The sequence below is a fragment of the Pungitius pungitius genome, chromosome 5, assembly GCF_949316345.1.
Source record: "Pungitius pungitius chromosome 5, fPunPun2.1, whole genome shotgun sequence".
NCBI lineage: Eukaryota > Metazoa > Chordata > Actinopteri > Perciformes > Gasterosteidae > Pungitius > Pungitius pungitius.
Genome location: NC_084904.1, coordinates 14,220,587 through 14,247,394, shown reverse-complemented (window position 1 = coordinate 14,247,394; position 26,808 = coordinate 14,220,587). Strand labels below are relative to the sequence as shown.

General features: G+C 45.0%; 1 protein-coding gene across 1 annotated transcript in view; it reads left to right on the top strand.

The window, feature by feature from the left end:
- The window catches only part of adgrv1 (adhesion G protein-coupled receptor V1), an 83,432-nt gene extending 63,632 nt beyond the window's left edge, over window positions 1-19,800 (top strand). Inside the window, exons 89-95 of the mRNA XM_037482640.2 lie at window positions 919-1,035; window positions 3,659-3,837; window positions 6,618-6,775; window positions 10,679-10,800; window positions 14,898-15,083; window positions 16,672-16,849; window positions 19,332-19,800. Coding sequence (XP_037338537.2) covers window positions 919-1,035; window positions 3,659-3,837; window positions 6,618-6,775; window positions 10,679-10,800; window positions 14,898-15,083; window positions 16,672-16,849; window positions 19,332-19,450 — 1,059 coding nt within the window. The 3' untranslated portion in view covers window positions 19,451-19,800. The remainder of the gene's footprint in view (window positions 1-918; window positions 1,036-3,658; window positions 3,838-6,617; window positions 6,776-10,678; window positions 10,801-14,897; window positions 15,084-16,671; window positions 16,850-19,331) is intronic.
- Window positions 19,801-26,808: the final 7,008 nt, after the last annotated feature.

Below are 26,808 nucleotides of genomic sequence, written 5' to 3'. Positions count from 1 at the left end.
CAACGAATTAGCCGTAAACAAACATTGGTGCCCCTAATAAATAACAGATGTACTGCTGTATGTGAGTGATGAAACTGTTAAAATTCTTCTCTAGACTCACAACAAAATATAGTCTGGGTTTTTGTCTGGTACTGTATGCTGCTGCCCGTTGCTGGTAATGAATGTAGTTCATAGGTTTTTATTCTGCCTTCATCCCTCAGCTGCTCCTCTCTTCTTTTTTGTCCTTGGTATCGGCATCGGGCCGTCAGGCTGCACGTTATGAAACGAACGCCCGGCTGCGTTGGCACCACCTTTAGTGTCAGAGGTCAAAGCAGAGAAGTATTTTCTGCAGCCCTCATGGGTTTTCCACATTGTGCGGGCTCCAATGTTAGAAATTTAATTTTGGTCCGTCTGCCTGCCTCCAAAACCCCTTCTCGCCTTTTCTGTCCTGGGATCTCTCTCTCTCTCTCTCTCTCTCTCTCACACGCATTACTATGCGCTGTTTTCTTTGCAATTATTTTGCAATGCCCTTTATTTTGATATTTGGAGAAATGTCACATCCACATATTTGTACAAACATTTTTGTGTTGGGTGATACGAGAGGAATGTATCTATCATTGATGTTTATGTTGTTGATGTTTTCGGTCTTGGGTCCCGCATAGGTTGCTGCACGGTGATGTAACAGGTCTGCAGTTGAAATGTCTCTCTTTGGGAGGAAGGGTGTCTGAATTTTGCTGTCTCTTTAAAAAATATATACACTATAAAACAAGCAATAAATTGCCTGCTTTGCTGTTTTCCCTGCTGACACTGAAAAGAGTGCGAGGCTGTGCATGTCACTGTGTTCCCTAAACAGAACAAATACTGGGCATTCAGTAATTGCCATGAAACAGTGAAACGGTAACTGACTCTAAGTTTGTCTTTTTCTCTCTTTCTCCACAGATCTGTTTCCTGGTGTCAGCTTTCCGTGGCCGAATGTTTTCAGAAGACAGCTGTGCTACTCTGGCGCTCTTTTCTCATTATTTCCACCTCAGCCAGTTCTTCTGGATGCTGATACAGGTAACAGCAGGTTAACAATCATATGTGCAAGATTTTTGCTGTAATTTTTGCCATGCAGCTAGGTCATTGACGACCCATTATTTTCCTAACATACTTAGATATATCTGCTCCCTCCCTGTTCTTATAGCTGGATGAAGGGCTGAGGTTTGGGGGCTATTTTGCTATGCTTCATTGCCGTGTAAAAATGTGTGTGTCTAGTCTATAAGGCAAGACTCAACAATGATATCTATTCACTAGACCTTTAACCAGACAATGGGCTCAATGTACTGAGCTGTAACTCAATAAAGTCTATTTTTTTATGTGTTTCTTATTAAAGGGCACCTGTAGGTAACATTTCATTCTCCTGCTTATTTTCCTTGTGACATAAACAGAGATGCCAGTCTTTCCTGATGTGAAGCATGTGTTTTTACATAACTACTGTAACTCTGTTTCTCCACCATGTGGGCTTAGGCAGGTTTTGATTAGGGGGAGAAATGGAGGTACCAGCGTGTTGCATGACAGGATCTTTGGCCCTAGACTGGTGCCGCTTAGTAACACCTCAGCCCAGGAGCTCCCAACCCCCTTCATTTGACCATCTGCCCTCTAATTTTGGGCCTTTGCGGCAGGCAATTTTCAGCTTAGCATGCAGACATGGAGATATTAACTTGATTCAACCTTTCAGAAGCTAACACAATATAATTTATTGATTAATAATTATACAATTATAAAAAAGAAAAGGATCTTTAGCTCTCAATATCAACTTTGAAAAAGACAATTTTAATCCTCTGTCTCTGACTCCTTCCTCTTCTTTCCTCTTGCGTAAAAATGTTTTGCTTTGTTTCCTTTGCTTGTCAATGTTTGAGAATGTGCAACATTTGTTCTGTAAGGGAACATAATCATTGTTTATGTAGTGGATCTAATCCCTTGCTGGCGCATATTGTATATTTGGTGTATTATAAGATTTGGCCTTATTCACATCACAATGTTTACCAGATGACCTGTGACATATCTTAAGGGATGAAGGTTCAGACCAAAAGCTTTCATGTGGCTTAAGAAGTGTTAAAAATTCGTATGACAAGATTTGTCAGTGTGATGAAATGGGTCTAGATCATGTTGGTGGTAAAGTCGGTGGTAGGGTTGATATAATCTATTCTAACACTCACTCTCACTAATACTTTTTCTTATGGTCTTCTTTGACCCCTCTATAAAAACCCTGGTAATTTCTTCTCTGTCAGCAACTATAGCAGCTGACAACAAAAATATTACTGCGATTGATGTGTTACTTTAAAACCCTTTGATCCTCACCAACATCTCTGTATCGACGCCTCTCCAAGCTCATTTTTCCCTTCTATCAGGTAGATGCTTTCAGCTAAGTAGATCAACTGAATGGGCACCACCAATCCTTCTCAGACTATGAGGAAGACTTAAAATCAATAATTGCAGTATGTGTGTGTGTGCGTGCATGCGTGCATGCACACTAGTTGATTGGGGGAATAGGCCTTGGCATAGTGCCAGAAAACAGACAGTAAATAAATCCCAATACAGACCAGTTTTTTCTTGACTGCACAGGCAACCTTAGCTTTCTGAGAAAGTGCATCATATTACATAACAAGACTTTACAGCTTGTTCAGCCTTGAAATTCCTAGAGGCCTACAGCGTATTTTTGCCCTGATTTACTCTACCAGTTAGTCAGACCGGGGGACACTTCCGCTGACCTGTAGTCAGACGATACCTGCCAGTGTTTCTGCGAGAAGGAAAATGTATTTATTTTGTGACAATGGTTGGATAAGTAGCCTGTTATAGCGATCAGGCCGGCCAGTCAGTCAAACAGCCATGCGGTCAGACATACAGATGATGAGTTCCCCAACAGCACTACTGCTTCCTTCCTTCCCTGAGGCCAAAAACGGCCTAAGGGGCTGAAAGGTTAACTGAGGGAGAGGTCAGAGTCCCTTAACCTCTTTTCATTAGTTACATCACTGTGCAAATGTCCTCTTTAAGTGTTCACAGGCAAATGGACACAAACATTATCAGCAAGTATAGCTGTCGTAGAAATATGTATTACTCTGAACAATAGAAGGGAATTGCATTCATGTCAATGCTCTGATTTTATTTTATTTCTTTGAATAAAACTAAAATCCATTTAAGCTGTCAAAGGTTTTGTCTAAATGAGGCTAAGTGCAGTAAATGTAATTTATTTTTAACCCCAGCTCACAAGAAAGACTTGAAAACGGAGAGTCACTTTGTTTTCCCATTAAGCGTCAAATTCAAAAGTATTTTGCCCTTTGCTCACCAGTGCAGACGTCTGTAATCGCATTTTTTAATGTTACTGTCTGCTGGGACTTCACAAAGGGATAAGACATTGTGTTTCAACCAGCAGGTGTTCAGAAAAGCTTCTTATGTAACTGTGCCAAGCCTAGTGTATCAGTTGGAGGAGACTATTAAAGCCTTCTAGATAACAAAGCAACAAAGCTATTGTGGGTGTGATAAAACTGTGGTTGTATGTTGGTGTTTGCCTCACTATGAAGATAAAATGTTCCCAAAGAAAGATGAAATCATCTTATTTCCTTTATTATTGCTGTTGGTAAGTCTCTGCTTTTTGTGTTTAAAATCCTGTAAACTAGTTGTTTTTTCAAACTCTACCCAGGCGGTGAACTTCTGGCAAGTTCTGGTGATGAATGACGAGCACACAGAGCGTCGATACCTGCTCTACTTCCTGTTGGCCTGGGGACTTCCTGCTCTGGTCATCATTGTCCTGGTCATCGTCCTGCTTGGCGGCTTCGGATGGACCATACACACTGTATACGGGCTGGTTCAAGGAGACGTGTGAGTGGACATTGAAAAACAACAAATATACCCACAAGTGGTCTTTAGAACGGATGGAAGGGAAGTGGAACAGAAACGACACCAACGTGGTCTGTCGGGACTCGTCAGGGTGTTTTTTAATCCGGTCTGAGCCAGCCACAGTGATTTCACTTTCTTTTTTTAGGCTTATGTAAATTCCACTTCGGGCTGGTCTAGAACAAACAGAAAAGTTCCATCATGACGTTGTGCGAGGAGTGAGCTTGCCCAATCAAACGAGCGAATGTGTCTCCCCGCATAGAAACTCGATTCTTCATGCTTTGAGGCGCGGCCTTTGCAAACTGCAGGGTTTGAAAGGAGAAAGGGTGGCACCTTAAATAACCCACATACCGTTCGGCTTTGTGTGTTGCCTGTATTTCTGTGTGCTAAAAATAACTCATCCATGTGTAGAAAACCTGAATCCTAGACCACAACACATGAGGACACTTTGTTCAAATCAACAATGGAATTGTTCCCAATCAGCTGATTGTGTGTGTGTGTGAGAGGGGGGCGAGTGGTGAGGGAGGGGTTTGTGTGGTATGTAAACCTTTTAGATTGAGTATGTTTAATCAAGCATGCATGACAGGTAAAGTAAAAGTCTGACGGAGATTGAACCCTTAAATCCCATCTAGTTAGCCAGAGGTCTTAGGTGTGGCTGTTATCCTTGGGATAGAGTGTGTACTGTGTGCGCGTTTCCTGAGAGTGGGTTTGTGCGAGACAGTGAGCGTACACATGAGAGATTCAAGGAAACAGAGGAGTATTCAGTTACCCTGGAAGAGCACCTTCCTCTTGCAGGGTCGCCCTCCCTCCCTTTCCTCATGCACACTAGCAAATAGCCGTCCTGCTTTCAAGATGTTTGTTTGAGATCTCCTGTTCGCGCTTACTGGGTTGGACCTCATTTTACAAGTAAAGTAAAATTGAGAGCATAAAAGCTGGATTATTAAACTGTGAGATAAGAGTAAAATAAAAAATGATAAAAGTTGCAATGAAATTTCATGAAGTTTAGAATCATGGAAAAGATGGTTATTTGTTGAATTTTATATATTTATTATTTGTACTTCCTACATTTGTTTTGATTTTATGATACAGACTCAAAAAATTGTATTATGATGCCCTACTCCAAAGTATACACTTATTATGATGCAACATAATCATTTTGAATTTATTGTTTTTCATACAGTATGTCGTCCTCTCTCACTTGGTCAAGCATTACACATACATTGGTTATAAGCAGAAGTCTAAATATAAATCTATAAATCAGTTACAAACAGTTGCATCACCCGCATTTTGATACTGCAGTTGATCAGACTATAATTTGTAGTGGAAAAAATATGTCTATATGTATACACGCAAAGAATGAAATATGGACGGACTGATTCATGGTTAGCTTGATTTCTCAATATATCATAAAGTGGCTCAATTCCTTTCTTATGGAGGTGGACAGTTAATCCTGGAAGGTGTGTACATCACGCTGGCTGTTTCATAGACTTACAATTTAAATCATCTTTGTGTAATATACTGTGATTTGGGTTTACCATGGCAGCCTTCATGTTCTAGAGTTAATATATACTTTAAATCAGGCATTCCTTAAACCATGCCCTGTGCTTAAGTGACCCACATATCCCACTGCGTTCATGTGTAGAAAAGATATAATCCCAGCAGGATTTCAGTAAAACCGCCCATAAAATGGCATTGCTCACTTTATTCCTTCTCTCCCAGACTATAAAGTATATTAAATCGCCCCCTGCATAATGTGTTTGGATTTTTCGTTCTTGTGAGACTTTCCTTACAATAAGATCTTATCCTCTCACAAGGCCACAGCCGTACAAATATCCATATTCTAGTGTGTTTAAATTCCCATAGTCTCGCTGTCTTGCTGGTCAATGGTGATGCAATGCTTTATTTAACATACCTCATGTTATGTTATGGCTAGCATGGCTCCAATTATTTCTCTGCGGTTACTCAGACATGCCGTGAGATCCCATCTGTACTTCACACTCCCACCCAACCAGGGGCCCAACTTGTTTTGTGAAAAGACAAGAGTCACATGAGTGTTTTGATAGTTGTTTGGCAGTTAACAGTTTAAATGAGGATGTTGATTTTCCCAGAGAAAGATCTTCGGTTAAGCTTTTCTAATAAAGACAAACGGCATCTGATTGGACAGAAGCAAGAAAAAGACTCCCGAGATTTCCCAGGAAAAATAATTAGGCTGGCTCACACCAATAGAAAAGACAACTAGATTAAAAACGATTAAAAAAAGAAGCTTCCTCTTCACCTGTCGGATATGCAGGATCGGCATTTGAACTCAAATAACCATTCCATATTCTTCTCCTTGACTTATCACGAGACACACGTATCGTGTTTTTTGTTTAACTGTTCACTCAGTCTTTAAATAGAAAAACACTTGCAAGGGTCTTTGCCTTAATATTTTATCCCCCTGTTGCCGCAGTTTGACCTGGTTTCTCCCAAGATTTAAGAACACGAGTGTTTTGCTTTTGAAGGCAAAAGCTGCTGTTGGGCAAGAATGCTTTGAGTCTTAGGACGGGTCAGAGGTCACACCGGATAAAACCTGTTTGTAAAAGTTGAAGAAATGCAGTCTTTACTTGGGTAAATATAGAGCAATATTGGGGTGTGATAGTTTCCCGTATTTTAGAGCTTACCCTTGTTTTGGATGCACACTTCCTCTTTCAATTTTTTCGCATACATTCTGCATATTTCTATCAAAAAAAGGCAATCACTCTGAATGTTGTTGGTCTTCCCTGTAGGTGCTTCATCCCAAACATCTATGCAGCTCTGTGTACAGCGGTGCTGGTGCCTCTCATCTGTCTGGTTGCGGTCATGGTGGTGTTCATCCACGCCTACCAAGTCACTCAGCAGTGGAAGGCCTACGATGACATTTACAGAGGACGAACCAACAGTACAGGTACCGAATATGCCATTTTTGTTATCAATCATAAATGTACACGGTTGTCAATAAGCATAGATACGAGTTAAAAAATATCTGTGCACATGCAAACTTCTGAGCGGAGAAAAAAGTGAGATCACACAAACAAGTAACCTGCTACCAGGATACCCTCAGGACCTAGATTGCATACACCCTTACTTTTGGCTGAAACTTTCAGCCCTTATTTTGCTGATCTTACAGGCTACGTGCCTGTCTGCTGTGTGTGTAACTGGGATTAAGGATTTGAGAACAAAACAATATCTGCCTTCCCTAATGAGAAAATGCTGACAGACATGATCTTGTTTTTTGCACTTAAATAGACAAAGATTCGTAGATACAACCTCAAACTTGTATTTGTGCACGATGCTTATTAGCAAACAAAGACCCCACTCATGAAGACCCTAGCCAAATCACGTTAGTGCCTCTGTGTCATGGCTGTAATCAGTGGCCATCGGGGAGAATCAGCTGGCTTTAGCTTGTGTTGCTCAGTCAAGGCCTTCCAATGACAAAGCAAAGCCTAAATTAGTGCCAGTCTTTTGGCTGGTAAGCGGTTTTGCCCCACAGTCTGTGTGTGGCCTCTGAAGTAGTGTGGGAAACCAAAACAGTGCTTTGCTGGGCTGCAGGTAGGTCTGCATTATTAATGAGAGCAACACTCTCTCATTCAAAAAACAGGCTCAGGCTAGACATCAGATTGTAAGAGTTTTGCCTGGCAGGAGCATTTTACTGTGACACCGCTGTGACACAGAGATCCAAAGTAAACTGGATCGTTTTTGGGGGGAGTTGAGGGATAAGGAGACTTAGACTTAGACTTAGAATTTAGTACAAGGAGGCAGTCGACTTAGAAACGCAAACAAGGCAGCTTCATAACTCCTTATTTACATTAAGAGAGAAAGAGAGAACGAGAGAGTAAATACTGGGAAAGGCAGGCACAGCCAATTCTATTCATAGCAGTCGTCAAAAGTCCGGACCGAGTTTTTGGGCCACAAGCGCAGAGGACAGAACAACCCTTACACACAAACATGAAAATACTTGTATAAGCATGCAACCAAATAAACAGGGTGCACTCCATTCAATCCCTGTCTTTGTTATTGTTGTAGTGGTATGGCAGAGCTCAACTCTGTCCAGCTCTTTGCAGTAAACTTTATCAGTATAGGCTTTATCTCAATGTGTCCAAAGTCCAAAGTAGAATAAAACAACAACCTTCATCAGTTTCAGCCTGCAAAACGTGTGGTAGTCACAGAAGCTCTTATGATTTTATATGCTATTCTGATATGTTTTTCTTCACCTTCAATCATGCAGCAGAGATGTTTACACACATATTACTTGTGAGGGGGGTGTTATTGCGTGCTCAATGCACACTTATTACAGTTTGTTGTTATTAAAGCTCTGGAAGTCTCTGTGACAGTGATGTCACTGGATCAAGTTTCTACCCCGGCTGTTTTGGTTGAACCCGTGTTCTCTCAGTTTATCTTTTCCCACCAGGAACCGGTTGTGGTCAAATGTAAACCGGGGCCTGTGCTCCAGAGGAGAAAATTAGCTTCTTCCTTTTCAGAGAAATACAAAAAAGGTTTGGAGCAGAAACTGCACAATTGGAGGTCAAACTGTTTAGTCCTTAGCTCTGCCAGGGGGAAAGATTACTATCACATCCTTTAGCATCACCCTCGCAAGGAGTTGAAGCTTCCTCACATGTTCATGCACTTCACAGAATACAAGTATATTTCCATTTGCATTACCAGAAAATGTGTGGCTGCTCTGCGTCTTTCTGTTTTTTTTTAGTGGTATAAGTCAGCATTTGGCTGTGGGAGCCTGTTCTTCCTGTGGGAGCTCTGGCCTGTGCGCAGACTAAAATGTGCTTACATGGTTGGAAAACTCAAACCAACGAGGGTGGAGATAGACAGATGTGCAAAATAGAAGAGTGCGATGTGTAGAAAATTGCATCTTGTGAAAGACTGGTGAAAGAAAAAAGATAAAGCCTGAAAAGCAACAGATGAACAAGTTTATAAAGCAGATTAATCATCTCTGAACAAACATACTGTACACCAAAATAACAACTAGGTGTTAAAAAATACTGCTGAAGCATCGGAAAACAAAGACCAGTATATTTACCAGAGTATCGGCAGAATGAAAAAAGACAGGAAATAAGTCTCAAAGGGAAAGGGAGAGGCTCGTAAAGGAAAATGAGTGGGAGGAAACACAGCCAAAGGAAAGCTGCAGGGAAATAAGGAGCAGAGTGGAGCTGACAGGGTGGTGGAAGTGGCACCTCAGTGAGGGCATTTGTGCAAACTTTGGGTCAGTTTCTGTGTGTTTCCATCCTACTTGTGAAGTGAACTGCACAGTCGGTCCTACACAACCCTAGCCAGCAAGCTACAAAGTGGTACATTTTCTCTTGGGAGCCAAAGCATGTATGTGTGCCTCAGTGACAGATTATTTAGAAGATAATGCCTCAACCCTTACTTTCCAGTACTTTCTTTACTCTTAAGTTTTGTTATGATTACAATTTTCAGCCATTTATGGGTTTATTTTATCAGCTCAGTATGTACCAGACCCAGGTCAGCAGTGTTTTTACTACTGATCACTGATTTGCAGCGCACATTACAGTTATGTTGGGCGTGGTGTTCATTATGTGGGTATGTTTATAATAGTCCATTGACGGTGTATAACTAGGCTATTACACCCAAGTGCTAATAACCCTTTTTGTCATTTGATTTATTAACCCAGTGAACATTGTTAACTTGAGTTTATTGTCTCATTCAGTAGTTCCAAGCCATATAGTAAAATAGACATTAAAGGAGTATTCTTTATAGTTTACGTTGCTTCTTATTCCCATTGCAGTGTCAGATCTGTTGTCCCTGCTTTTGTCTTCGAAATGTAACCATTTCATAAAAGGTCAAAACTTCAGCACAGAAATTTTTAAACAACAGTCCAGACATGGACTGTTTATAGATTATGTCCTCGTCTTATACAGTCCTTTATTATTTTCACCTGAATGAAAGACCAAGCATCTTTCACCTGGGATGACTCAGTCTCAGTCTTGGCATCTTGTTTGTCCTCTAATAGCCGTTCAAATAATAGGCAAGGGAATGATTTGTGTGACTTTGGGCAATGCGAGTTACACTGAGACCAAGAGAGGTGGGAGGGTACATACTGTAAGTGGCCCTACTTCAATCTCCACCTGAGAATGAGTCAGGGTTTTCTCTTGAGCTCTCGCACCATGAATCATGACTAGTACAATGGTTAATGGTTAAAAGGCATACTTGTCTGTCCTTACCTTATAGATCAAATCTGAGGAATAAGTACTCACCTCTGCTTGTGTAACGTGACATAATGTACTGCATGCCCTGACAGCTTGTGGGTTAGTTGCAACAGAAGGGCTCAGTTCAGAGGCACGTGCAGAAAGACCTCTCTCTGATCTCGTCTTATCTAGGAAACACCTAACGCAGTCCAAATTTAGCAAATGTGATTCAGCGTTTTTCTGCAAACTGTGTGTGTGCGATATTACACAGTGCAAACTCGTACTCTCAAATCATGAAGAGAGCCTCACCTATCTCCAGAATGGTGGTTGATTAATTAAAATGATGTCAGTTTTTCAGTACTAGATGTAGCTTCACTCTCCAGACTACTGGCCACAAGGTTCGGCCCTCAATATTGTTTTTATTCCTGTTATTATTAACATTACTAGGCTGTTAGCAGTCATGAATATTTTCCCTATTTCCACAAGTAAAATGATGAGAGTGGACCTCAGGTTGAGGTCCACTGTCATCCAATGACCAAGGTCCAAGGTGATTCCAATGACATCGACCAGATTTTATGGTAGTCATAAAATGGATGATATTAATTAATTAATTTGTTGGATTGAACCTACACTGTTATCTTTTGCTCCAGAGGTGCCGCTGGTCCTTTACCTGTTCCTGCTCATCTCCCTGGTCTGGTTGTGGGCCGGCCTCCATATGGCCTACAGGGACCTGTGGATGCTCATCCTCTACGTCATCTTTAACTGCTTGCTGGTGAGCTCATTCAATTGTTTATCTTTTGTTTATTGACTTCAAAGCTGTTTACTTTAGACTCAGTTGTCATCTCTGTTATGTGCTGAGTTACGAAGTGAAACTAATATAGTTAAATGTTTTGATATGCATTCTCAATTATTTTTCAAAATGATTGCTATCCCTTAATACCTCTTAACCGAAAGAAAGTATTCCTGTTTTGAAACTGGGCACCTCACCAGGAGAAGATGTTTTTCTTCTGCGTGTTCAGTAGTTTGTCAATCCTGTTTGTACGCCATGGATTGTAATCAGTCAGAGAGCTTCCTGGAAGTTACCACAAATAAAATAATGATGATGTAGGCTAGTAAGTGTGTTTGTGTGTTGTGCGCGCTTGCTTGCGGTTTTGTGTGTGCGTGTGTGTGTGTGTGTGTCTGCATTGTTGATTTAGAGAGCCAGAGAGTGATGAAGGCTACTTCATCTCACTTTGAAGCACTGCTTTGATGTGTTGGCCGTGGCTGAGCTAGAAGAGCCTCAGGGGTGGAGAGAGAGTCGGGGTTATCACTGTGTCACATCTCCCCGGAGCCTCCCATCGCCGTCTCTCTGTCTCCACGCCCATCTGTGCTTTGGTCTCTCCGTTCACCTCTCTCTTGATATGCTGCGCCCTGTCTTCATTCCGCCTCTTTGCTCCATGTGTCAGAGATACGTAAAGAAAGCACGAGGTAACTTTGTCACCAAATATCTCTTCACAGATACAAACTCCAAGATATTTATACTTCAATCTAGTATAACTTCAAACTGTAATGCAATTTATAGATTGATATGATCACAGGGTGCATAAAATGATCAGTACTATTTTTATCTTATTGTCTTTTTGTCATGTCCGTAGTCTGAAAAAGTTGTGGTCTCTGTGGTCATCTTCTTAGAGACACCATCCGCTTGTAAAGTGTGCCTAACAGGTCTGTGGTAACTGGTGTTGAAATGTGTTATCCACATGCTAAAGACAACAGTGTTGCACTAAAGTAAACTTTTCCTGCTGGTAAACTGGCTAATGAAGAGAAGCGATGTCACTGTGAACGGGTGATGTCGCACTTAGCACTTGTTCAGGAGCTCCAATAGAGTTTGCCTCACTGTGTGACATTGTGTGGTCAGTTTCCTCCACTGACCAATAATCTGATGGTGCTTTTTAAAGTCAGTTGTCATCAGTTATTTATGCAAGTTTGTGAGTTCTCTAACACAATCCTTGAGGGATTAAGGAATCACTTATTTCTTACTTTCCAAACTTTTTGACAGGACACGCTTCATTTATCTTGTGACGGGGTTCAAAGTCTTGCCTTAACCCTGTGGGAACCCTTCAGATGAAAGTCATTTATTCCCTCGTAGTGACCTTATTTTGTTCCTCTTATGCTTTAGTGCCCCGAGGCTTCTATGTTTTCTGCATCTATTCCTTAGATTCTGCCTTCACACAAATAACATACGGGCGTGTATATAAACCCCCCCGTCCCCTGTTCAGTTATCAGCTACATTTCTACAAATTGAAGGGCTTCATGCCAGCCTAATAAATGACCTCCTATGGGAGGATTTCTGGGGACAAGTTGAGCGTCGCAGACAACTTTTCAAACTCACTGAGGCCACAAAAGGCCCTCTTTTTAAAAGAACTATGGCAATTGATTTTCAATCCCATCTCCTACATCGCAACCTCTCAGCGCAAACTACAACTGGAGCCTCTGGGATTTAGTCTGGAAGGAGGAAGGATCCATCAGAGTGGAACAGACAGGTGAAGAGCGCCAAAGCGCTTCAAGGACATCGATTAGCAGTAAACAATCTTGTCTGACCCGGTTTAAACAAAACGCTGCTTTGCTAAAATACTCTGCGTCGATGGAGATCCTGTTGCCACTTTTTTTTGAGCACGCTCATTTTATTTCATTTAAACAGTTGCAGTTTTTCAGGAATTAATGAAAGTGTGATGAAAGCCGATATGATCCTGATCCTGAACAGGAATTAGATAATGAGGCAGATAACAGATCAAAGATATGAAAGAAGTTCATTTCTGTTGCAATTTTGTTCTGGTGCCGTTGTAGGAAGTTCTAATTAAAGGAGTATTTACACAATGCTTTCAAAATATTAGGTGCACAAGAATCCTTTGAGTCTATGAACAACCTCACCCTTACTCAAACTCTTCAAATTATTCTTTGTGTTAAACGTACTTGCCTATTGTACAAGCAGGTGCTACATAAAAATAAAAAGTTATTATTCCACAGGCAGCTTATTGGAAAGCAATATGTTATCCATTCTAATCAGATCTGAAATGCTTTTATAGTATAGTGGAGCCTTTTGTGCATTGAATTTTCCATTATGAGAATTTTCCATGTTTTATTGTTTTTGATGTGGCACATTTCCCAACAGCTGATTACTGAACATGTTCGACTCCTGCAAATGCAACAGCTGTGTTTGCGGAGTGCAGATTAGGCTTGTTGAGCATTGTAGGCAGCCTTTAGTTTGACCCAGCCATATTTTCTTTTCTTTTTTCATTCCATTTCCCATTTTGGACCCCATCCGTCCCACATCCGGGTAAATTATATTATATTAATGATCTAATGCCTGCAGCAACACCCCTCATTATCTCCTCGTGTGACAGCCCCTGTGCTGGTAAACCTTACCTTGTTTAGTCGTCCCAGAGACATCCACAACAGTGAAACCGCACCATGCACCATTAAGATTCAATTCCCCCCACGCTTACTCAAGCTGCCTTTGTACTCGGCTATAAATAGACACAGGGCATGTGTGTTATAAGAAGACTCAGACCCATTCTTGTCCACACACATGAAACCTGCAGAGAATTAGGATGTATGGGAAATAGATCTGTTGCTTCTGTGAGTGCGTTATTTCCTCAAAAAGATTAAAAGGAATATTGTAGGTCAGATCAGAGGATTTGGTTGGCTTTCATATCCCCTTCGATTACCTTTACTTTGTGTCCTTGTCCTTTTAACCTATCACTTCTCTGCCTATTCTCTCCATCTTTCCCTGCTATATATACACTACATCAAACTTTATTCTCACCTATAGTCACAGTGTCTCTGCTCATGGTCCCTCTTAACCTTCCTCTCGATCCAAGCTTCTCTTCACCCTTTTATCCACCACCTTTCCTGTCCTTCCTGTTCTCCCGTGTTCCATCTCTAAAGAAGAGGCCGCTCCAGTGATCAGAGAACACTTACATAACAAGCCTATGGCAGTAAAGCCTGTTCCTCAGGCTGCACCTGACAAAGTCAGCTGCAGCACGCACACCCGGTTGCTTTTTTCACCGGTGATGTTATCACGCAACAGCGTTTAATGTCTTCCTTAAACCTAATACACAGAACATGTAAGACAGCAACTGTGACTAGTGTCTGCACACAAACCCCAGCTCCTAACTTTGTAGTGTCCCATTATCCTAACAGACATACATTTCTTTTCAAAGGTCCTTCAAACTTGTCCTGCAATGCTCCACCAACACATAAACATTTTCTGTGAATGCACGGCACTCTTTGAAGAAACACCAAATTAACATCCAAAGATTTCTTGTCATTTTTTTCGTATTTTTGTGCATCTGAGTTGCACCGGTATGCACGCACACTTACACATTTGTGCGTTCCATCTCTGTCTGCAGTCATCGCCCAGTGACGGGTGTTGTGAAATACAGGAGGGCTCTGTGGTATTTGACACTCTGGTGAATAAGGGTAATTCACAGCCCGCTGCTATTGACCAAGAGGATTCGGTAATGACGAGGAAGTGGAGGAAGCAGACATACCACAGGGTCAATGATGTCATAGTTCATGATGGATAATTACCCCATTAACCGCCTGGAGGAGAGGCTGCTGCTAATGATTCTTGTTAACAATGGATCCTGACTTTTATTTAAATTTTAGTTTATTATGTGTGAAAATGTTTACATATGGTCATTCATATTCATTTTAAGTCTTTGATCCCTGACATTACAAATAGCTATGAAATCTATCAACATTGGAGTCTTTGTCCTAAGGAAGAGAGATGAATTGCATTGATCATATATTATACCGAGTAGCTCTGACAGAAGTGGAGCCGGGGGAAGTGTTCCTGATGCTAATTCTTTTTCTCTGTCCTTATAGGGCTTGTATGTCTTTGCCGTGTACTTTGTCATGCACAACCAGCTCTGTTGGCCGACTAAAGCCAGTTACACTGTGGAGATGAGCGGCCATGACAGTCCTGACTCCACCTACCAGGGTGGGGGACCCACCACTGTGGGGGGCGACATCAGCAAATCAACTCAGAACCTCATCAGTGCCATGGAGGAGGTACACACACACACACACAGATCTAAATATGCTTAGCCGTTTAGGCTTCTGCTACTACTTAAACTACCATACCATGCCACAAATGTTCCCCTTCCCTCACTGTTTTCCTCTCCCCCGTCTTTTACCCATTCCCTCATTCCCATGGTTCTGTTTACCCTTTACTGGTCCTCCTTCACACATTTCTCCCATCAGCTGAGCGTGAGCCCACGGAGAACATTCATGTTCACTGTCTGCTGGAATCACTTCATGCGTGTGTAAATGCCTTTGTAATGTCCTATCAACTCATCTTACAATCTTTACGTCAGATCTGCACTTCCCCTGCAAGCAAAAACAAATTGAAGTATACACATGCAGTGTTCCGTAGAGAGTCTGTGTTCTAAGCCACTTTGTCCCTGGAGAATACCCTATAAGGGCCGTGCTGGTACGAGGGAGAAGAAAGGGGCGGTGTAACTTCACCACTCCCGGAAACTCCCCCTTTGCGCTCTCTGTCTCGTTCTCTCTCCACTCATAGTAATTCAGTAATCATGTTTTATTCATGAGAGCACACTCCTCCTCCTTTGGCCACAGGCCAGTGAGTAAAACAGGGCCGCGGATAGAGGCCGTGATGTGAGTGTTGGATGAGTGACGATTTGCAGAGTGAATTGACCGAAAGGAAATTGAAAACGAGATAAAAATACGGAAACCGGTAGACAATTCAAGATCTGAATAGCTTATTAAATGGCTTGAGTCATCCGCTCACTGCCGGCTTTTAAAGTGGATATGACAGATCTGAGGTGACTGGGGGCGCCTCGCTGGGACGTTGTGTACCGGTTACAGCCTAGCAAGCTTCTGAAGCTCGTGCAACAAGTGCATTAATCCATCTACACGAAGAGATGAAGCTTTTGTAATGAATGAACAGTGGTGGAAAAACAGGAGGCTTTTCCTCGTTGTGAAAGGACAGGAATTCACACATATTGTGATATTCTTTTGTGATAATAATCCCTATTCTCAGTTTCTTCTTTTTGCTTAACACAACGCTTCCTTTTTTTTCTGTTCAATCACTTCCGTCTTTTTCTTTATGGATGCATGAACATATCTTTATTCCCCATAAAAAATATATTACTGAAAAAAATGCTTTCACCTGTCTAAATGTGATAGCAGCATAATCTACCTGGTGTTAGGTTGATTCAGAATGAAACCCTAAACCCAACGGCCGTGCTCTCACCCCATGAACCCACTGTGACCCTCTCTGTTGGCTCTAACACTTCGGGGTGCCGCGGCAACGTGCACTCTGCCTGACCCTGACTCATCACAGACATGATTACACGGCTGACAGACACAGCCATCCTCTGGATTAAGTGTGTGTGTGTGTGTGCGCACGTGCGTGTGCATTGATACTGAGGATGGTTGACCTGATTTTGCCTTGCGTTCATGTGGAGTTCATGTTCTGAAGCCAGTTTTGTGTGCATTGTGACACATAAATGAACAACACATACGATATGTAATCAACGGGTTGCAAATCTCTTATTACATATGTTATCTCTTATAGCTCTTATGTCAGAGAGTGAATAAATATAAAAAGACGTACCTGTGTATCTGTGTGTTCCAGGTGTCAGCAGACTGGGAACGAGCATCGCTGCAGCCCAGCAGTCATCCCAGCAGTGTGTTTAAACCCAGTCCTGTGATGGGCACGTACTCCACCGAGGGAGGCTTCATCAACAGCAATCTAGTCACCGCAGACGAGGAGTCGCAGGAGTTTGACGACCTTATATTTGCCTTAAAAACTGGTGAGTACCCAAGCAAAACACACACGTTTGATAAATGGGATCCAACAAGTATTGTTATTCTACCTCAAACAAGCTCAAAACTCTACTTTCTTGTTGTTCATCATCATAACGCTTTAATTGAAATACAGCTATATTTCTACAAAATAATTGTTTATTCATGAGGACTTTTATTGAGGAGAAGATCTTTCCAGCAGAATGCACAGCAGTAAAAACAAATGGCAGGAACCCAATAGTTTATTGAACTTTCTTTTGGGTATCAATAGTGCTGTCACAAACTTGTCCAAACGTTTACAGGTTCAAAGTGTTGGCCGCAATACTATCTCAACCATTTAAGGAAAAACATAAAATCCTCCAAAAATAAAAAATACAAATTTTAATTAGGGTATGTTTTACATTCATAAAAGTATATACTGTATATATATAGTAGTATAACAGAGAAAGAGAGAGAATGAAAATGTTGCTATTTTTGTGCCTGGTTATTTGATTATTTCATAATATGCATACACTATCTTCAATATCTACTGTATTAAGATCAGCCCTACTTAGTCATTCCTCTGCTTACCCTAAATCTCTCCGCTGCCATGGAAACCATTCTTCCTCTTTTGTCATCAATGTTTAATGAGCTGAGGGCCCAAACTGCTCACTGATACATTACCGACAGACACACACACAGGCCGTCCTCTCCTTGGTCTTTGAAATCACAAAGTAATTACTTCACAGTGTCTGAATAAGAATCAGGTGCAGTTGAACAACAGCCAGCACCAGCCTCAGTTCACCGGTACACTCTTCTGCTGCTTAATATGACTCCACATAGAGAGAGATGCGATGCAGTAAGGCTTTCATGAATCTCAATCAAGAATCTGCTCCAACCCCAAATTGTCAGAGCTAACGTTTTCAGTATAGTTAAATGACGGCATACTGAAAAAAATCAATGCTAGCGCCCTCAAGTTTGATTTGTCTTTTCAGAGGCTTTTGACCTGTTTGGCAGGCTTTGACTCTTGAGACCTGTTCAGGTACCTCCGTGCATCACAAGCCAATATGCAGCAGCACTTGATACCTGCTAGCATGCATCCCAGAAAAAAAAAACTTGTTGCCATGGAAATATCCTAATTTAAATCTGTCCTAGCAGGTGTGAGTTCAAGGGACTTGTGGGTGTTAATGAATGTGGATTAAGCGGAGAGGATAGTGTTACACTTGGTAAAAAAACAAACCCCTCTTATTTTGATGAGGTGTATGTGTTGTCAAATTACACCATGTCGAGCAGTTGTTGCAGCAAGACATTTGTGTCTGACCTGCATCCTTTTACTCTACCATCCTAAAGCTTGTGTGATGTTCAACCTCAAACAGCCTCGGGGCTGCAGCATCCAGGCCAGGGGATTCATTGGTACCCTCATCAGCAAACTCAGCAGTATTAAGTTGTCTATTTTATTCAGTATCGTAAAGAGGCAGCTTTGCAAGATTACATTATGTAAATATATGATTTTCTTCTCAGTGTATATACGTGTAACACTGAGGGTTACCATCTCACTTGGTCAGCAGTAAAGATAAACAGCTGATCAGAATTATGTAACAGGGCATCACCTAACGGAGGTCGGTAAGTAGCAGTAATGAGGATCTGCACACTTATTTTGGTCAGTCAACCAATACACACACACACACACACACACACACACAAAAACACACTTGTACTTTCAGCATATGTAGAATGACTGAGGGCTGATCATTAACACGTTGGTTTTACTGTGAAAGGTCAGCTTTTTCTTATAAATGTAAGAGATTTGTTTGCATAAAGCCGCTCCAGTGTTTATGTCATAGGAGTAACAGGCTACCTTATTCTGTAAATGAGCCTTCAACAAAGGAAAATAAGCTGAAAACACTTTGCTTTAACACTCGATTTGATCTGTACAATTCGACTTGTCACTTACTAGAACAATAAAAGTCAGTAGATATATTGAGATCCAAAAGATCTCAAGGTATCCTGCAAACAAAGAGCAGGGAAAGCCTGTGCAAACCCTCTGGTGACGGTAAGTTGAACACAATAGATTGTACACATACCGTCAGACTAACAGGTACAGATTGAAATGTTTCTGCTCTGTGACTTACCATTTGTCCCCTGATGAGTTAATTGGTTTTGCTGCCTTCGTCTACTCTTTATGAGTCTGTGTCAGTCAGCTCCTTACACAACTCCTCAGCATGGCTGATACCATTTTGTATGCTGTTGGATAAGACAATGAAATTTAGCACATGACACATACATTGACAAATCAGCACAGCAAGCAATTTGTTGTGTCGATTTGTTGCCCTGAGTTGATGAAACTGTGTTTATTAGTTGCTCCACTACTGTTTATTAAGGTATATGTAATACAAGAAGGACTTATGGAACATAAATACAGGCATTTATGCTGCAGACACACAAAACTACACAGAAAAAAATCACATGTTTGGATGGGAGTGAAATCTGACTTTATTCCGTTTATTTCAGGGACCGGCCTTAATTTGAGCGACACCGAGTCATTACCTGGAAGCCATGACGGAGGGAGCATAAACAACTCCCAAATAGTTGAACTAAGACGAATCCCCATCGCCGACACACACCTCTAACCTGTTCCCCTCACACACGTCCCAGGACCTCTACGCTACACAAAAGTTACATCACAGTATTTTTATACAATGAAATGGTTTTGCACTAAAACACTGTTTTTTCAACTTTTCATATTGATGTTTGAATCTGTATGAAATGTTTTATTTTATTGTTTATGTATATATATATGAACCTATACATACATGTTTTACTAAATACTAAGTCCTCAATGAAGTCGTTTCCTGTATGTATATTTGGATTGTTTTTTCCTAGGAGCAAATGAGATGTAACCCGATCACTTGGCAGAACCACTGCGGGTGAGAATGGACATTGTGTAATATTGTTAATAAACCATTTCCCCTGTGTTTTACATTGGCCTGCGCTGACTTCATCTTTACTGCTCATAGGCTGTCAATGAAGTCAGCTTATCACCGGAGGGAGCCGCTCGCTGTTATGTAAAGGGGTCGCTGTGGGGTCAGAGGTCACGGCCACATGCAGCAGGGTTTGTGTTTATGATTAATGACTCTACAGTGACGACGTCTGGCAGCTCTGCAACGAATCTCAAAATAACAAAAATGTAAGCAATGCCAATCACAATGTGGAGGATATTCAAAATACCGCAAAAGTGTAGCAACCTGAGCTCTTCGGGGAATTCATTTTACTTATCAACATACATTTTTTAAAGCGAAAACTCACTTTTTATCTGCTCCATGCAGTCGGTCGGTGTGAATGTACAAGCAAACTTTACCCTTTTAACCCTCATGGAGCTTCGAATTCATGGAATCCAAAGTCTATTGGCTGACCTGTAACCACTGTTTGCACATGAGCCTGTTACTATTATTGGAAAAGTAAGACCAAGACTTTGATAAAACAAAGAGCTATATTAATTTGTTCCCCCCCTCATGCCATTGCTCGCTCGTCACAGCTACCCACCCATGTTCATTGTGGACGGTTGTTGTCCGACGATGAGAAATATCTCCCTTCCAATGGTTAATTATCAAATTCTCCCTCCTGCATGCAAATGAGGGAGAAACTGTAGAATAACATGAAAAGTAAATTATACATTTACACTTGAAATAGAGAAGCTTAAACAAATCATATCACTTCCCCAAACACAACATGTTTGGTGTCTCCTCGGTTCCCTGCATGGTTACATCACTTTTGAGGCCCATCCTCTAACCGTCAGAACGGAGTTGCTCCTCAGGGATTTAACGTAAAAACAAAGCTGTAATGAGCAAAGAAGCGCATGGTAATATTCACCGAGATAGCACTCCTGGGTGTGTTTTCTCCGACAGCAAATGAGCCTGCAGCGGTGCAGAAAGAACTTCTTACAGGGATCAAGCATTCAGCATCAAGGGACCTGTTTTGATTTCCATCCTCCTAAGAAAAGCTTTCAGACACAGTCATTAGTTTCCATGCATTATTGCAGCATGACATCATGGTAAAATCACAGCACGAACATAATGTAGCGACCCTGTTGGGGACTCGGTCAGGTAGCGTCACTCTCGGCGCTCCGGCCAATCAGACGGGACATGGGAGGGTCTGTCCGGGGGAGCATGACGTAGTTCCGGTTGTTGTGTTGTTGGGAGTGTTGACTGAGTGAGCTGGAGTTACTGTGTCGGACGCTGTGGTGTTTCGCTAATAAAAGGATCTCTGCCCGGCAACTATTCGTCTCAGCGTGTTAAGTATTCCACCACGCCCGGACGTTACATTGGTGTCAGAAGTGTCTTCGTACGGACGATATCGTTGAACCCGGTGGAAAGCTAGCGGTTAGCCTGCTGTGGGCATGGATCGTGTCGGCGGGACGAGCGGCTACGTTACGGTAAAGGAAGAGAGGAAAGAAGCGGAGGAGGGAGCTAGCGGGTGGTCGAAAGACATGGCCAGAAGTTTCGACGGAGCTACTAGGGGCGCGAGGGCTCGTTTGAGAGAGTCTGCAGTGAGGATGGCTAGGGACGCTGGCATTAGTCCCGCGGCGGATTTTCCCGCGGTTTCTCCGGGGAATGTAGCGTCAAACTACAATGGCGGCGCCCATCGCTCGGCAGTCCCTACGGTAAAAACACCGAAATACGACGGTAGGACGCCATGGGAGGCTTTCCTGGCTCAATTTGAATTGCTGTCGCATGCAGGGGAATGGTCCAATGAGACTAAGGCACTTCAGCTGGCGTTGTGTCTCACGGGGGATGCGCTGTCATGCCTGCTGCTGCTGAGCCCAGAAGACAGACGTCGTTACCCAGCGCTGGTAGGGTCGCTCCAGAGGCGTTTTGGACAATGTTTGCAACCCGAACTCCTGCGGAATGAACTAAACAATCGCTGCAGAAGACCGGGAGAGCCGCTGCGGGCGTTGGCAAACGATGTGGAAAGTTTGTCACGGAGGGCTTATGCCCACATGCCCCCTGAAGTGCAGAGCGAGCTGGCGCGGGACCAGTTCATCAGGGCAATTGTTCCCACAGAGCTGCGTGTCCAGGTCCAGCTGCAGCACCCACAGTCATTGCAAGCGGCTTTCGAGTTGGCTGCGGAGAGAGAGAATGTGTGGGGTGCAGCGCCTGGAGGCTACCATAGTGAGGGAGCACCTATGGCCAGGGCGGCGATGGCGGTCCCTCCAGAGGCAGAGAAACCATCGTGGGTTACGGAAGTGACTGAACTGATCAGGGCTGTGTCACTACAACAATCACACCGGCCGCGACCCAGAGTCTGCTGGGGGTGCGGGCAACCAGGGCATTTGGCCAGAGAGTGCCCCAAACCAAACAAGTACCAGGGAAACGGCCCGGGGTCCGCATAGAAGGGGATACGCGGACCCCGGCCGTAACCCCGACCACAGCGCCACGAGCCTCGGCAACAGAAGATGACAACGCCAGCATGGAGCCCGTCGTGGCGGTGGGGCGCACTGGGGAAGGTGACTCGTTCTATGTGCCGGTTACCGTGGAAGGACTGCCCTGCTTGGCACTGGTGGACACCGGTTCGACAGTAACTCTGGTAAGACCAGACATGATCACAGACTGGACTCATCTTGACCCCACCTCAGTGCGACTTCGCACTGTTACCGGAGAGCTGGCACCCATGAAGGGCAGAGGTCTGCTGTCTTTATCGGTGGGAGGGGTGACGGTGTGCCACCCGGTGTGGATAGCTGCAGTTCAGGACCCATGCATTCTGGGTTTGGACTTCTTGAGGGCCACGGGCTGCCATCTAGATCTACAGCAAGGCACAGTGAGTCTCCAGGGAGGGCCTTCCGTCACCTTGCTCTCCACCCCCAACCCGTCCCTACCCCCCGGGCCTCCAACACCAGCGGCGAGTACGGTGGTGACGGTCCCCTGCAACGCTATCCCCCCCGCCTGCCCACGCGAGTCATCTAGGGTCTTTCTCCCGGACGTCCACACCATGAGCCGTGCAGTGGAGGCGCCAGCAGCGATAAAGGAGGTGTGGAGAAAGAACTGTGTCGGCCTGCAGCCGCAGCAGCAGGAGCAGCTGTGGCACCTTCTCCTGGACTTCCAAGGCAGTTTCGCCAAGAGCGAGGATGAAGTAGGGCAAACTCACCTAGTGCAGCATGAGATTGACACAGGGGACGCGCGTCCCATCAAGTGCCGCCCCCGCCGCCTGCCGATGGCTCGTCAACAGGCTTGTGATGACGCGGTCACCAACATGCTCCAGGCAGGTGTCATCGAGCCGTCCGACAGTCCCTGGGCAGCAGCAGTGGTCATGGTCCCCAAGAAGACAAAAGGATGGCGACTCTGTGCGGACTACAGGCCAGTAAATGGGGTGACCAAGAAGGATTCTTATCCGCTGCCCCGCATTGACGAGTCCCTAGACCTGGTCTCCGGGTCGTCGTGGTTTTCGTCCTTGGACCTCCGCAGCGGATATTACCAGGTGCCACTGGCCCCGGAGGCCCGTCCCAAGACTGCTTTCTGCACTGGGCGGGGGCTGTGGCAGTTTAAGGTTCTCAGTTTTGGACTTTGTAATGCCCCTGCCACTTTTGTAAGACTGATGGACAAAGTACTGGCGGGGATCCCCCGGCAGCAGTGCCTGGTCTACCTGGATGACATTCTGGTCCATGGTAAAACATTTGAACAAGCCCTGGCGTCGCTGCGGTTGGTGCTGGAAAAAATAAGAGCGGCAGGCCTGAAACTGCATCCGGAGAAGTGCCATTTCATGCAGAGGGAGGTGTCTTTTTTGGGGCACCGTGTAGGTGGCGAAGGCATTGGCACCATGCGAGAGAAGGTGCAGGCCGTCGCAGATTGGCCCACCCCCACCAACCAGAAACAGTTGAAGAGCTTTCTTGGCCTGGCCTCATACTACAGGAGGTTTGTGCGGGGGTTTGCTGGCACTGCTGCACCCCTGTTCCATCTGCTGCAAAAGGACCAAGAGTTTTCCTGGACGGAGAAATGCCAGGCGGCATTCAACAACCTGCGGTACGCCCTAGTAGAGGCCCCGGTGCTAGCCCCAGCCGACCCCAGCTTGCCCTTCACGCTGGACACGGATGCTAGCGGATCAGGCATCGGCGGAGTACTCTCTCAACCTTTCCCCGAAGGCGAGCGAGTGGTGGCTTACTTCAGCCGGGCGTTCAACAAAGCCGAGCGAAGATACTGCGTCACCCGCAGGGAGCTCTTGGCGGTGGTGCTGTCAATCCGGCATTTCAAGTACTACCTAAGTGGCCTGAACTTTACGGTGAGGACAGACCACTCTGCCCTACAATGGCTCATGTCATTCAAGGAGCCAGAGGGGCAGGTGGCCAGGTGGTTGGAGGAGCTCCAAGCGTTTAATTTCAAGGTGGTGCACCGGGCTGGGACACGTCACACTAATGCCGATGCACTCTCACGACGGCCTTGTGCCGCAGGAGGGTGCCTCTACTGCGACCGGAGAGAGACCCGCGAGCGGGAACTGCAAGAGGAGGAGGGAGTCGGTCCGTCCGTGCGGCGGTTGGAGGAGGTTGTGATCCAGGATCGTCAGACGGTGGAACTGTCAGAATGGAGGCGACACCAGAGGCATGACGTGGACCTACAACCGGCAGTGCAGTGGGTGGAGGCACAGCGGCGCCCCCCCTGGGAGGAGGTGGCAGTGTTCTCCAGGGCAACCAAAGGGTTATGGTCACAGTTTGAGTCTCTACGCCTGAGCCAGGGCGTGCTCCAACGGGCATGGAAGGAGCCAGCAACGGGGGAGGAAAGGTGGCAGATGGTGGTTCCCAAGGTCCTGCGGGGTTCGGTGCTGGAAGCCATGCATGGAGCTGCAGGGGCGGGACATTTTGGAGTCTCAAAGACACTGCGGCGTCTTCGGCAGGGATTCTACTGGGGACAGTGCCGAAGGGACGTGGAAGACTTCTGTCGCCGCTGTGACCCCTGTACGGCACGAAAGGGGCCCTCAAGTCGCTCCCACGCCCCGCTGCAGCAGTTCCCCGTGGGGGGCCCAATGGAGAGGGTGGCTGTGGATGTGGTTGGTCCGCTGCCACGCTCAGACGGAGGAAACCGGTATGTGCTCACCGCAATAGACTATTTCACAAAGTGGCCAGAGGCGTACGCTTTACCAGACCAAGAAGCAGAGACGGTTGTTGAGGCCCTTGTGGGTGGCATGTTCAGCCGGTTTGGCGTGCCGGAGACCATACACAGCGACCAGGGAAGGAACTTCGAGTCGCGGGTGTTTGCCACCATGTGTGAACGGCTGGGCATGCACAAAACACGCACCTCCCCCCTGCGGCCACAGAGTGATGGACTTGTGGAAAGGTTCCATCGCACTATGGGCCAACAGCTAGCCATCCTCACGTCACAACACCAGCGAGACTGGGACAGGCATTTGCCACTGGTGCTCATGGCTTGTCGCTCTGCAGTCCAAGAGACCTCCTCCTGTACTCCCGCCCTGCTGATGCTGGGAAGAGAGCTCCGCACACCGGCAGAAATGGCTTTTGGGCGCCCCCCGGAATCCTCAGAGCCCCCCTCAGGCTCAGAATATGCCAGGAGGCTACAAGACCGGCTCGATTCAGCTCATGTTTTTGCCCGTAAGCAGCAGCAGAGTGCTGGCGTGAGACAGAAACGCAACTATGACATGAGAACAAGAGGAAAGCATTTTCGCGCTGGAGAGCTGGTCTGGGTCTACAACCCCCAACGAAAAAAGGGCCGGTGCCCGAAGCTGGACAGTCAATGGGCGGGGCCCTGCACAGTGTTGGAGCGGGTGGGTGAGGTTGTGTACCGGGTGCAGCTACCGCCCAAAGGCAGGAGAGTAGTGCTGCATAGGGACCGGCTCGCCCCGTACAGAGGGGTCGCCTCCCCGCTGCCAACAAGTGCCCGAGGGACGTCCTCACGGGGTGTTCCCCTGGGGCAGCCCCCGCCAGGTGCCTCGGGGGCAACGGGAGAAGCGGTTGGGCCCGAGTTTCCAGCCGGCTTGGCCCTGTCGCCACCCACAGATAGACACGGACTCCTGGGGGGTGAGGTGGGGCCTGACATCGCCACGGGTTCAGGGGGCACGACCCCCCCGGCGGCGAGGCCGCAAAGACAGAGAAGGCCTCTGGTCCGGTTCGGAGACAGCGGAATTTAGGGAGGGGAAATTAGGGCTAGCATACACCTTGGGTCTTAGAGGTGGCTGTATTCTTCTGCAAAAAAAAAAAAAAAAAAAAAAAAAAAAAGCGGTGTTCTGTTTTGTTCTGTCCTGTGTTCGATTGTAGGTGCATGGTTCCATTTTTCAGCAGTTCCTTGGGGGCAAGGACCTTTGTAAGGGGAGGGTAATGTAGCGACCCTGTTGGGGACTCGGTCAGGTAGCGTCACTCTCGGCGCTCCGGCCAATCAGACGGGACATGGGAGGGTCTGTCCGGGGGAGCATGACGTAGTTCCGGTTGTTGTGTTGTTGGGAGTGTTGACTGAGTGAGCTGGAGTTACTGTGTCGGACGCTGTGGTGTTTCGCTAATAAAAGGATCTCTGCCCGGCAACTATTCGTCTCAGCGTGTTAAGTATTCCACCACGCCCGGACGTTACAATATTACCATTATGCCATCTCAAAGGTTATGAGAAACCAACATCGGACTACAGTAGGACAAGGAAAATAGATTTACTAAAAAACATATTTTATTTACGTAACATGTACGCCATCATCTTGTGATGGGGGTCAAATGGATGGCGTGGTACCAGATTTGAATTGATTAGAAAAGCTCATCAAAAAGGAAAAGAAAAAAATCATCTAAAGAAGATATGTAATAAATGGTTGTGAATGGGAGAAGATGTAACCACCTACATGCACCTCTAAAGCTCACCAATTAACACTTTACACATGATTTATTTGATCCTTACAAAAACTTCAGTTTTTTTATCATATGAATTGCTTGTCAACATTGACTTTCACCTGGGAGGAATTCGTCCTGAGTGCATGACCTCTCAAAGACACATTTTCAGATTTGTTGACTGAT